Source organism: Chanos chanos, chromosome 7, assembly GCF_902362185.1.
Source record: "Chanos chanos chromosome 7, fChaCha1.1, whole genome shotgun sequence".
Lineage (NCBI taxonomy): Eukaryota > Metazoa > Chordata > Actinopteri > Gonorynchiformes > Chanidae > Chanos > Chanos chanos.
In genome coordinates this window covers 32,847,680-32,859,937 of record NC_044501.1, presented here as the reverse complement: position 1 = coordinate 32,859,937, position 12,258 = coordinate 32,847,680, and the positions used below count along the sequence as shown (strand labels likewise).

At 41.4% G+C, this 12,258-nt stretch overlaps 1 protein-coding gene across 1 annotated transcript; it reads left to right on the top strand.

Annotated features, from left to right (window-relative positions):
- Positions 1-2,808: 2,808 nt before the first annotated feature.
- Positions 2,809-6,828, top strand: mpdu1b (mannose-P-dolichol utilization defect 1b). The gene is made up of 7 exons (XM_030780003.1): positions 2,809-2,911; positions 3,880-3,945; positions 4,054-4,186; positions 4,402-4,487; positions 4,798-4,916; positions 5,161-5,271; positions 5,394-6,828. Exons 1-7 carry the CDS (start codon positions 2,809-2,811, stop codon positions 5,514-5,516), a joined length of 741 nt encoding a protein of 246 aa, XP_030635863.1. The 3' UTR covers positions 5,517-6,828.
- Positions 6,829-12,258: the final 5,430 nt, after the last annotated feature.

Genomic DNA, 12,258 nt, shown 5'->3' with positions numbered 1-12,258 from the left:
AGTTGTCAGAACAGTCATTTTCCCCTCAAATTTCAGCACTGAATCGGCCACAGTATCCGCGATCTACGGCACAGCATTACGGACAAATTTATCGTTAACTTGTGGTGCGTTTTAGTTATAAGCCGACAAATTGCGCCATCTCCTGTTGAAAACGTAAAGGGCCACAAAGTCCAGAAACACGATATGTTTATTTTTTTTGTCTCGTCAGCAAAGACAAAGACAAAGGCCCAAAAGAGAAACAAACAAAAAACAAACAGTACTTTCAACTGAGAAGCGCACTTATTGGACAAACGCTGTTGGAAAATGTTTCCTCATAAAGAAACTGATATAGTATACTATCTGGCTATTGCATTTCTCAGAGTTCAGTTTAAATAATGACTATATAATGACTATATAAAACAGGAGGTGATAACAAAGCGTGTATTACATGTATTTCATTTGTAGTCTGACAAAATGTAAAGCATTTATCCTTTGCTTAAAGAAAGAAATCAGATTTCTGAGGTTACATTACCATTGTCGTGTGTTTAGATGTATAAATAAAATTGGATGTTTTCTTTATGTCTTATTTCTTTGAGGAAGTCTGAACAAACAACTACTATCCTATTCTGCCCGGTTCTGGTTTGTCTGATCTGTTTAGGCTTGTCTGTCTGTTCAGTTTGTCAGTGCCTGCTGCCTATAAATACCTATTCAAAAATCATGCTATTTGTCTCAGAGTTCAATTCATGAAAAATCAGGGAGGCTTTCCTATATTTAGCTAGTTCTCACTCTCTTTCTCTCTCTCTCTCTCTCTCTCTCTCTCTCTCTCTCTCTTTCACACACACACACACACACACACACACACACACACATTTTTAGGTCTCTTTATATTCTCAGTCTCTCAATGCTTACGTCTTGGTAATAATTTAAGTAATGACTTGGATGGGAAATGGTGAAAGTTGCCTTCTGTCCCTTGTAGCCTGATCTGGAACAGATAGAAACCCTAAGAGAGAGCATTCAGCTCCTCACGTATTTGGCTAGAGAAGCAGATGATATCAAACATGATGTCATTCTTTGTAAAAATGGGCCAGGTACAAAGACAGGGTGGAGAAGAACAAAGAAACTCTGTAACCCTGCTGTAACTGACAGTGCAGGGTGGAGCAGAGCTGTCTTTTTTTACAGCGGGCAAGGGAGTTAAGCCTGAGAGTAGGACGTTATGCCTTGTTAATAATTTATTATGGCTATTATCATCACAGAGCCTTACACTGAATGTTAAAGCTAAGGAAAAAGTCATATGTACAAAAGTGCATTCAGAGCTGAGTGAAGTCTGTTTGTAAGAAGAACACCACATTCATTTTCATTTGCACTGGTCTGAGATTTACTCCATCCTAACTTCATCCTAACTTCGACTGACAAATTCTGCATCTGTTTGCATGCAGTCCTCACTGGACAGTTTGCTGTTATTATTACTATTGTCACATATCAGGGTGTTGCTGCAATTTGGCCCCACTTGGCCACCTTGTTTATCTTTTTAGATTCTCATAGTCTTATTCCTATCCTAACACTCTGCTCACATTAAATGTATTTATATATTCATTTACCTATTTTTATTTTTAATAGTGTTTTATATTGTGTGTCTTTCTTGATATTATTATCAAGTATTACCTGAACTGCATATCAAGAGGTGGGTGTCACAGGTCGAGTCTAGGTGAAGGACTTGAGGAATGACAACAGCATAGCTGAGCAGGAGGACCAAAATGTTGAAACTGCCTCATCTGAAACCATGGACAGAGACTGTGATATTGAAAACACTCAGAGAATTAAGTAATGTACACTCAGAGTGAACCAGCAGGACCAGCTAGATAACACAGTACAAAAGCAAAACGAAGAGGATGAAGATGAAGATGAGAGGAATAAGGAGAACATCTTCAAACCTCTTAGTGCTGTCTTTCCAGAAACTTTCAACTTGGGTCACTCTGGATCTGAGATGAGGCTGGTACTGCTAGGGGACATTTGGTCATCTACTCGTACGATGTGCCAAGCCATACTTGAGGGGTCCATTCCTTAGAGGGGACAGATAGCTGGCAAGCATCTAACTGTGGTAGAGCCCTGGGCCCTGAGATGGAGAACAGCCACAAACTCCAACAGCCCATATCAACCTCAGCAACTCTTTCAAAGGCTGTCCCAGTGTCCACCAGGACCCCATGCCTTCCTATTGGTTCTATCTACCTACCTGTCTTTCACTGGGCAGTACAGGAGAGCCGTGGAGCGAACCATGGCTGTATTGGGGGAGGGGACCTGGAGACGAATTTATCTGTGATGTGTGTTTGTGCATGTGTGTGTGTATACGTGGCTTTGTGCGCCTCCTGTTTCTCAAACAAACCCGTTCCTTGATGGGCGAGGACCTGAAGCAAGTGCTTGGCTGTTCAAGGACTGAATATGAAAAACCAGGTGATCTGCCCTGCCTTGAGTTTGTGACCTAGTCCCCCCTCTCACATGACACCAAAAGAGATTATCTTAATTCAAACACTCAAAATCCAAAAAACTACATTGGCTAAATCGGTTCCGATGTTCGTTTATTCAATCAATGTTCAGCAACTATTCTCCTCAGAATTCGTATTCATAACCTATGATTTTACTCTAACGACTACAATATTTAAGTTGTTGAAATCTAATAAGATCCAAATGAGTTATGACCACGGGATAGATGCTTTAATATACATCCAACGGAACATTTAAAATGTCATACGGAACGAATTGTGACACAAATGTTTCCGCAGGACAGATTTCGATATAGTGCTTTACAGCGTCACTGATTTAAACGTTTGCGCAATGGCGACTACGGTGATGGATCCACTGAAAGATTTCCTAGTGAAGTATTTTATGCCAGAGAAATGCTTCGACGAATTTTTCCTGGATTTTAATTTTTTACATGGTAAGGATACTCTTCTCGAAAATGTCTATACAATTATTTCAACGAAAGCGCTCTTTGTTCACCCAAGCTGTATGAATGAAGCAACTTGCTTTTGATTTCGGTTTTGTAATTGGCTGATCACCTAACGATTAAAGTATCAGATTTTGCAAAGAAAAGCTTGGCCTTTAAATATTCAGAGTTATTACAATGTCGGTGTAATGAATTTACAAATAGGGGAAACTGTCTTTACGCAGTGCATGCGAGAAGCAGTTTGCACAGAGGTTTTATGTAGGTGTAATGACATTGACCGCTCCGTTGTGTTGCAGCGTAAAGGAAGCGAAAAAAATATTTTGATTACCTAAATTGCATAATTTATGGTGAATCGGGGAATCATTGTGGAAACATCAATGTGTTTTGACAGCGCTTTGGGGTAAGACAATCTACAGGGCACTTCCTGATTGGATATAGGTGGCGTTCCTCATTGATTGTCGTTTTCGCAAATGTGGACTTTTACTGATTAAGGCTGTGTTCGAAACTCCGCACTGTGTACTGGTCCTATACTGATCTTGACGGAAAATTAGTTAGTCGTATGCAGTACATGAAAAATAAAAATTTTGCAATACGCAACAGTTACCCGGATGATGTACTACTCGGACGAAAATTTCTACTCCCTCCCATGATGCAACGCGGTGATTTAGAATGTTTTGGTCATGTGACTGTGTAGTAGACAACATGAAACTTCTCACACTTGCGTCCTATCTTGTGTACTAGGGTGGGGAGTAGTGTGCAGTACACAGTGTATACTGAGGCAGTATGTAGTACGCCAGTATGGCATTTCAAACGTAGCCAATGACTCGGATTAGAGCTGTTATTTTTTCGCATCCTGTGTTACCTGCGTATGTTCCCCATGAACAAAAAATAAATAAATAAATAAAAATAACATAATGTGGCAGCCTCAAGACAGTGAATCGTTCCTTCTGTCTCTTCAGTGGAATGTCTGAAGATAGTCCTGAGCAAAGGTCTAGGGATTGGGATCATCCTCGGATCTGTGATGGGTAAGGATGATTAGTATTGATCTGTCTCCATTTAAAACGTAATCTCTGTTTCTGAGTCTGAGTCTCTGTCATCATCTAATCTTCATCTGTTCGTGTATTTGTCCCTAGTGAAGCTGCCCCAGATCATCAAGCTGATGGGAGCCAAGAGTGCAGAGGGTCTGAGTTTTAATTCTGTCCTGCTGGAGCTGTTTGCCATCACAGGCACCATGGCGTACAGTATAGCCAACAACTTCCCTTTCAGGTACAGCTCAGACTACGGCACTGGAACAGCTCATTTTTAATGCCGTCTTTTGTAGTGAAGTTTTTTCAGCCTTTTCAAAACCGTCATGTCTTTTGAACTGGAGTGACTTTGAATGTTTCAGCTCTGTTATGTTTTTGAATGCATCATGCTTGGATTGGTTCGAGGGCTGGTCTCATTGTGTGTGCGTGTGCGTGTGCGTATGTACTTGTTCACAGTTCCTGGGGGGAGGCCCTGTTTCTTATGTTTCAGACAGTAACTATTGGTTTCCTAATCCAACACTACAATGGAAACACCATCAAAGGTACAACGTAATTATTCCTCTTACCTCTAATGCCTCCCTGTATTCATAGGTTTCATATGCGATCAACTGACGAGTCAATGCCAAACTGAAGCATTAACACCTCCAGAATGAGCGACTTGATTATAGCGATTATCTCTCACTCTATCTTGTAGTACATTTTTGAGGACATATAAGATAAAATATTATTATCTCTGTCTTTAGCAGCTGGGAAGGGGAAAAGTGATTGTGCTGTTATTGTACTAAAAATGAAGGGCAGTAGGTATACGTAATGAATAAATAAATAAATATATGGCTATTTTTACACCGACAGGCTTGGCGTTCCTTGTGGTTTATTTTTGCTTGATGTCCGTGCTGATCTCACCTCTGACGCCGCTTTCCGTGGTCACCACCATGCAAGCCTCCAACATGCCAGCCATCATCTTTGGTCGGGTATGTCCCAAGGTCGTTTGCGCGTCAGTTCCTCCACGTGCTTAAATCATAATAGGGACAAGCCACAAGCAGGCATTTTATGCCTGTGTCAGGCTCATATTAATACAAGATTTATGAATGGTTCGTGGGGTGTTTTTTTTTGTTTTGTTTTGTTTTGTTTTGTTTTGTTTTTTTAAGAGAAGTCGAGGGCGGTTAAATCAGTTGAGCCCATTTCAATGTCTTTGTTTCTCCTTGTGTCTACCAGCTCATCCAGGCTGGCACTAACTATCGGAACGGGCACACGGGGCAGCTGTCTGCTATTTCAGTGTTCCTGCTCTTCGCAGGGTCACTGGCACGCATATTCACCACAGTCCAGGTACTGCGCCGATACCAGTGTGACGACGCATTACGTATTGACTCTGTTAGATCGTTTTTTGTTTTTTTTTTATGTGCGTCGGTGTGTTCTGTTAGCTTTATCTTCCTGTCTTTTGTTCGCAGGAGACGGGAGACTCTCTCATGGCGCTCACTTACATCATCTCCTCGTGCTGTAACGGCCTGATTGCTTCTCAGGTCCTGTATTACTGGAACAGCCGCCCGGCACTCAAGAAGAAGGCCGAGTAAGCCAAGCATAACAGAAAAACTCAATGGAACGCCTCCACGTCTACAACAGTTAACGCACTGTCTTGAACAACTTGATTTTCAGGTCAGCTGTAGGTACATTCGAACCTAATTCAATTTCAGATGCAGTGCTGATCTTGGATCAGTTGTTCACGATGCCTGTGCGCACACTTTAAGCGGATACTGGGTGGGAACTATGCAATTTACTGCGCAAATGGACTCACAGATCAATATGTTTATGTTCTAAGCGCCCCGTAATGGCCTTTTTCCTGGACGAAAAACTTAATAGACTCTCTCACTGTATGTTTAATTTCCCACTCATACTGCATTTCCACTGTTTGCCGCATTGAAGGTTTTCCATCTCTCATCCTGCATTGCACCTTTTCTTTAGCTCAGGGGAAGGGGAAAATGTTTGCTCGCACTTGGGGACTCTGCGATTTCAGCGTTGATTTTTAATAGCGAAGGGACCTGTGTCCTGTTTCAGACTGAAGCTGTTCCTAAACACTGGTCCAGGACCAGTTGTCCAAGCCCTTACCCATGTTCCATAATCTCCTGATGATTAAAGAAAAAAAAAAAAAACCTAACCTGAGATCAGCACCCTGGAGGTGTCCTCTAGGCCTAATTCACAGAAAATGATTGCAACACTATGTCTTCTTGACAGTTGCTCGACATGCTTTAGAAAGCTGTTTGCTGCCATAAGGAAAATTAGGGGACTGTAGGGAAAATCATGCATTTGCTGTCATTGTCTCCTTCTCTCTTCTTTTCCACAGTGTTTTCATCAGTGTCTCTTGCATGCGTAGATGCAGAACATCTTAGTACATATCTTAATACATAGTACAGAAAGGAACAAGTAGTAAACACCATCACAAAATTAAAGAGAATGTCCTAATGTCAATGTGAAAACATATTAAGGTTGTCTGACAGATAGTTCAGGCTGACGGTTGAAACCATAGAGCAGTTTCATTAAATGAGGTTAACTGAGTGTTGAGCACTGTGTGGAAGAACTGTACTGTATGTTTTAAACATTTGTTTGCTGGCATTTGATGTTAAACCTTTTTTTTTTTTTTACCATAGTCACAGGACAATACAAATATAGTAATTACTGTGTTTTGTTTGTTTTCAAATGATCGTTTAAATCCTAACAGGAAATGCACATTTGCAAAACTGTGAGGAAAACCAAAATGATTGGATGATTTGGAGGTGTGGTTTTTTTTTTTGCACTATGATCAATAAGCATTCTTGTTCAGCAGCCCTGTCATGCTAGAAATGATTTAGCACCGTAAGAACATAAAAGATGAACGGTTATTGTTTGGGGGGGGGGGGGGTTCGTAAAGCTCTCCAATTCAAATAAAGACAAATTATTAGTTATCTGTTAAATTAGTTATTGGTTAGTCTGAGACCTTGTTCTGGGCTTTAATGGGAACAACAATAGTTTAAGATCCTGTGATAACTGTGAAAAAGCACAGAATCTGAGTGTTATACACTGTTATGCCAGTAGGTGGAGGCAAAGACTCCCTTGTACTGAATATGAAACCTCCAAAATAAAGGTCTCTTTTGGATAATTAAAGTTTTGGTTCGTGTTCCCATATATGTTCACAAAGACATTCCTAAGCAGTTTGGTTTGGTCCAAAAAGGTTTGGTTTAATTACTTTTGTATTGTGTGGGATGTCTGCAATGAAAAACCACTGAGATGGCCAAGGAAGTCATCTGGTTCAGTTACTCAATGTCCACATTTGCAAATAATGCTTAATAATCTGAACTATATTTCTACTTAAAATGATGCTAAAACTTCTTGATGTGACTCCGGACTCAGTCAAGTGCAATGTATATCCATGTTAACTCTCACTCTCTCTCTCTCTCTCTCTCTCTCTCTCGCTCTCTCTCTCTCATTAACTTAGATGACATAGGAGAAGGACAAGGCAAAAAAAAGAATTAAATTATGACAGCCAAGAAAGGCAATCATCTGAAAATCAGGCTGAGATAAATATTTATAAAAAAAAAAAAAAAAAAAAGGGAGGAGAGAGAGGAGGTGATGCCATTTGAGAAACAGGGATAAACAGAGTAAGGAAAATGAAGAAGTTGAAAAACAAGAGGTTCTCTGAAAGAGGAACTAAGGTATCTGATGGCAGGGTTGAGCGGCAGATATTCAGTTCCTTATCTCTTCAGTGTTTCTCGTCTTGGGAGGTCTGGCATCGGAGGTGGTTCCACACAAGTAAAGTATGTCTGCCTTTTTTTTTTTTTTTTCTCTCCCAAAGGTACGGCTTTCCCCAGATCTCTTTAATGTGTGGCCCGAACGCTTATCTCCACCCCACCTGAGAAAGAGTGCGTTTCCCATCCCTGTATCTCTGTATCGGCGGAACGCGCCATTGCCCCACCTGTGTGGGGGTGTCTGATGAATGTTTCCTCCCACTGATAACAGCAGCGCTTTCATGTGCCAGACCGGTTTGTCGCAGACCTTTGACTGGGAGCCCAAAGGGAGAGTCAATATTTTTACAGTCGGTGACGTTGGTTCACGATTTTTTTTTTTTTTTGGGTTATGTTTTCTCTCTATTCATTTCAATTGCTCTTTAAATATGACATACTTCATCATGTTGAATGTCAGCACCATGGGTGGTCTAGAGTTTGGTATAGGGTTCTTTATGTGTATGCAGTTAAGATAACATTTATCATATAATAAGTCATATCAATAAGATAGAAGCAGATGAAATTACCCCCTCCTGACCCCCCCCCCTCCCCTCGGTCTCCTCCCCTCGTTTGCTGCGGGACCAGTCTAGCCCTGGGTGCGGCTGCCTCATTAGTGCTGGCTGTCACTCAGTCTCTCAGTGCTTGGCAAACAGCCTCACTATTAGCAGCATTAACCCTGCGCTAATGTACACATTATCTACCAAAGCCGCCTGCAGCTGCTCCCACAAAGGTGGTCTCCGAACACATACCTGCCTGAGACAGCTGTGGACACGCCCAGCGCACCTCGACACGTCCACGTTCAGTAACGCTTTATTTAGACTTGCAGGTATATTACTTTTTCGCCGTGGAAACTGAAACGGTCTGGGTCACTTGGCTGTTCGTTTGTTTAATTGCGTTAAAATGAACTGTATGTCCTTTTCCTTTTAGAAGAGTAAGTTCATGGTTTTTGTTTCCAAAAGGCCTAGTGAAGTTGTCAGGCACTAGTGAAGTTTCATATGCTTGTTGCACATCTTCTATAACAAACCGTACAAGAGTCATTTGGTGTTTTCTTCACAGATAATCAAATGGATAACAGGTGTTTCGATATGTGAATGTGGGATGTTGAAAGATGCTAGGTCCTCAGTCTATTATCTTATATTCCTGTTGTTATTGTTGAAAAAAGTTTTCATATGAATGGAAGGTTATTCACAGCATAGTTATGGGTACAGGAGCTTTTTTTTTTTATGTAAGACTGATTCATGGTGATATTAAAAACTGCCTCACCTAAACACCTCTTGTTAACATTTCACAATCTTGCCAAGAGCAAGAGAAATGAATGGTTGGTTGATTGTGGCTCAGAGCCAGTCGTTTGAAGCTGAGTCGTTATGTTTCAGTGACAAACTGGAGTCCATTTGTCTCAGCATCTCGTGAGTTATGTGAATTAGACGTTGGAAGTTCTCGGCCTAAGAAGTGTGGCTGCTTGCCTACCACTGTAAGAAAAGGAAAGAAAAAACTCTATCTGCATTGATCTAGCTGCTGAGGGGAGCTAGCTCTCGACAGCAGCTGTTGAAAGATTTGGCAGTAACTTCCCTCCCACAGAGAGGAGACCTGTTAAAGCTCTCTCTCTCTCTCTTTCTGTCTCATTCTCTGCTTGTGTGTGTGTGTGTGTGTGTGTGTGAGTGAGTGAGAGAGAGAGAGAATGAGCTATACCCTCACATGCATCAATTTTGACAACTAATCCAACAGTACTGCTGGTAAGCAAAATAGTGCCTTCTCAATATGAGGCAACCCCTTCTGCGTTTTCACATAATGTACAAAAGTCTTGCTATGGCCTTTTCACACACCTCGCAAGAGCTATTCGGTTGAGGATCATTTAATCCCCGCCTCTAATTAGAGAGAAACGGACAGACTTAACTACCCGTACAGGTCTACGTTAGGCCGATGTCAGACACAACACTGTTATCGCCGAAATCTAGGCCCCTTCCCCCAACAGCGTTGGCCTCACTTTGCGTGACAGCCTTTGCTCAGCTGTACTGTGTTAGTCTGAGTCAAATATGCAGTGTAGCCTACGCTGGTGGCATTTCAGCCAACCGTAGCGGCGGTGTTTTTTTTTTTTTTTTTCTGAAAAAACACTTGACGCCCACTCACTCACCTGTGCGCAAACAACGTATCGGTCAGTTGTGTCAGCGTAATGCTTAAGTGAGTAATGGAGAATAAGTATATTTTCTCAGTTTTACAGAGCAAACCAGGATCTCGCGTTGAGTTTTACGTGGGAAGTGGTTTAAAGTGAAATTGTTGATGCAAACGCTCTTGGCAGTAGCGGTTAATAAAGTGGTGCTTAGTTGAACGCGTATCATCCCCTACCTACATGTTGTCTAATTGTCCATTCGTAGGCACTTTCACACAGATTACTCGTACGTTTGTGTGTGTGTGTGTGTGTGTGTGTGTGTGTGTACCCGCGTGCTCGGACTGGCTTGAGCAAACCAGAGCGCACAGTCGTTTGTGCGTGCGGGAGGGGAGCGGCCTGTAGGCTTCCCTCGGAATGCAGGTAAATAACACGCACCTGTCTCCATAGCAACTTCAAATGTTTATTTCCTTGTGCAATATTGACGAAAGAAGGTTTTGTCTTTTTACGTAGGTTGCTTCATACACTTTATTTTACTGAAAGATTATATAGAGAGAGAAATCATTAATGAAATGTCACAAAAACTTTTATGTACATTCATGAATCAACCTTTGATTGTAAAATCAACTTTTGGTTATGAAATAAATTGTTCATCCAAACATTTTATCCGACCACAAATTTCTGGTAATTGCCAGGATCTCCCACACACTTGTTTTTCCTGGTCCATCGAAACCATGGTAACCACTTGTTGAAGCCTCATTGCCCGTTGCTAAGAGATTGTATGTATTCTACCAGAAAATCCAACACCCCCTCTCCACCTTAACCCCTCTCCCCCTACCCCTTCGACCTGACCAAATCCACCCACCCTCACGGATAGCCAAATCCAACTTCCACAATACAGACAAATGACAATACAACATTCGGTCCAGTACGGAGTCAGCACAGACATAGACTGTTAGGAGATGTGCGAAGAATTTTAAACGTCTCTGTGTATTTAATGAAACAAGTCTCTAGAATGGCCTTTTTCATTATATAGGCCTACATTTCTAAAATGTATATAGACAGTTTACTAGTCACAGCACAAGCATGCACGCACACACAAACACCCCCTGCCAAACACCCAACCTTCCTCTGGTCTTATCCCATCCCCTCCCCTTGGCCTCCGATTAGCCGGTGCGGGCTCTTCCATTACCATGAGAATGACAACGGGCGGTGAAGGGGTTAAACCCGTGTCGAAGAAGAAGGGAAACGAAGGGCCCGAGTGTAACGCTAATTTTCTGCGCGGCGGGGGAGCGCGAGAAAAGGAACAAAGCGGTCCGGGGGAGGCGCTCGGGACTCAGTGGCTTTACTGTGTGCACCTGCGAACTCAAAAGCAACTTACAATGTGCCTCCGAAACGGCCAATTACGACCGGGCCAGCCACCCGCTTTCTCTCCGTAGAGACAGGGGGTGATCCAAGGGGGAGGAGAGTGAATTTTAAAGAGAGAAGAAAGTGAAATTGCCTCTAAATCATCCTGCCCTCCACCCTCTCTCCGGACAGTCGCATAGATCTCCTCCTCTCCCCAAGTTCTGAAAGTTTTATGTTCACCTCACAAAGTATTCGTCTCTAAATTTTTGTCTCTAAATTCTCTAACATTAATTTGGTTAGGTTGTGTGTGAGCAAGAAGCTTGAGCCAGTCGAACTCGAACATAAGTCATAAATAATAATTCAAGCCAGAAATAGGCTACACCATTTTAGTTACACAAAGCACTGGTAAAACGTCAAATATCTGTCTAAAGTAATTAAGAGGTAAGCGCGGATTACATCACTGGTATTAGTTTGAATAGGGCCTACTTTCTTGAACTTTTAATTTGTAGACAATATTCCGGTAATGCTTTGAATGGTGCTCGATTAAAGGTAAAATGACAGTAACTGAGATTTCGTAATGGAAAGGAGGGATAATTTTTTTTTTAAGTTTAAGGTGTGTTAGAATTGACTGAAGGGTTACAGTTACAGAAGAAAACCCACGCCTGACCTTTTTTTAAAATTATTTTATTTTTTGGTGACATGTCATTGACACGTTTTTATAAACAAAAATGACCCTTATTATAAGAGCCATATAAAAACAGGGTATTTACACTGTACATCAGAAATCACAAGACTGAAGTCTCGCACTCTATTTACAAGATTATTAAAAACACTAGATAAAAAAAAAAAAAATACAAAATAAAGAAGTTTACATTGAAACAGCATGTTGCACACTAGGAGTGCAAATGTAAACATTTACTTTTCCCATTATTACTTTAATATAAATTACAGCATTAAACTCATCTTTGCGTAAAGAAAATATTAGTATTGACTATATGCCATAGCAGTGCACAATTCTGTATTGCTGACTGCACAACACTAGAAAAATGACAACCTGATAAATTAGACTACACTGTTTCACACACCTGAAGAGGGAAAAAAAAAGACAGA

Coding starts and splice junctions, on each gene's coding strand:
- mpdu1b (XM_030780003.1), top strand. CDS start 2,809: ATGGCGACTACGGTGATGGATCCACTGAAAGATTTCCTAGTGAAGTAT. Junction 4,917..5,160: donor CAGCCATCATCTTTGGTCGG/GTATGTCCCAAG, acceptor TGTGTCTACCAG/CTCATCCAGGCTGGCACTAA. Junction 5,272..5,393: donor GCATATTCACCACAGTCCAG/GTACTGCGCCGA, acceptor TTTTGTTCGCAG/GAGACGGGAGACTCTCTCAT.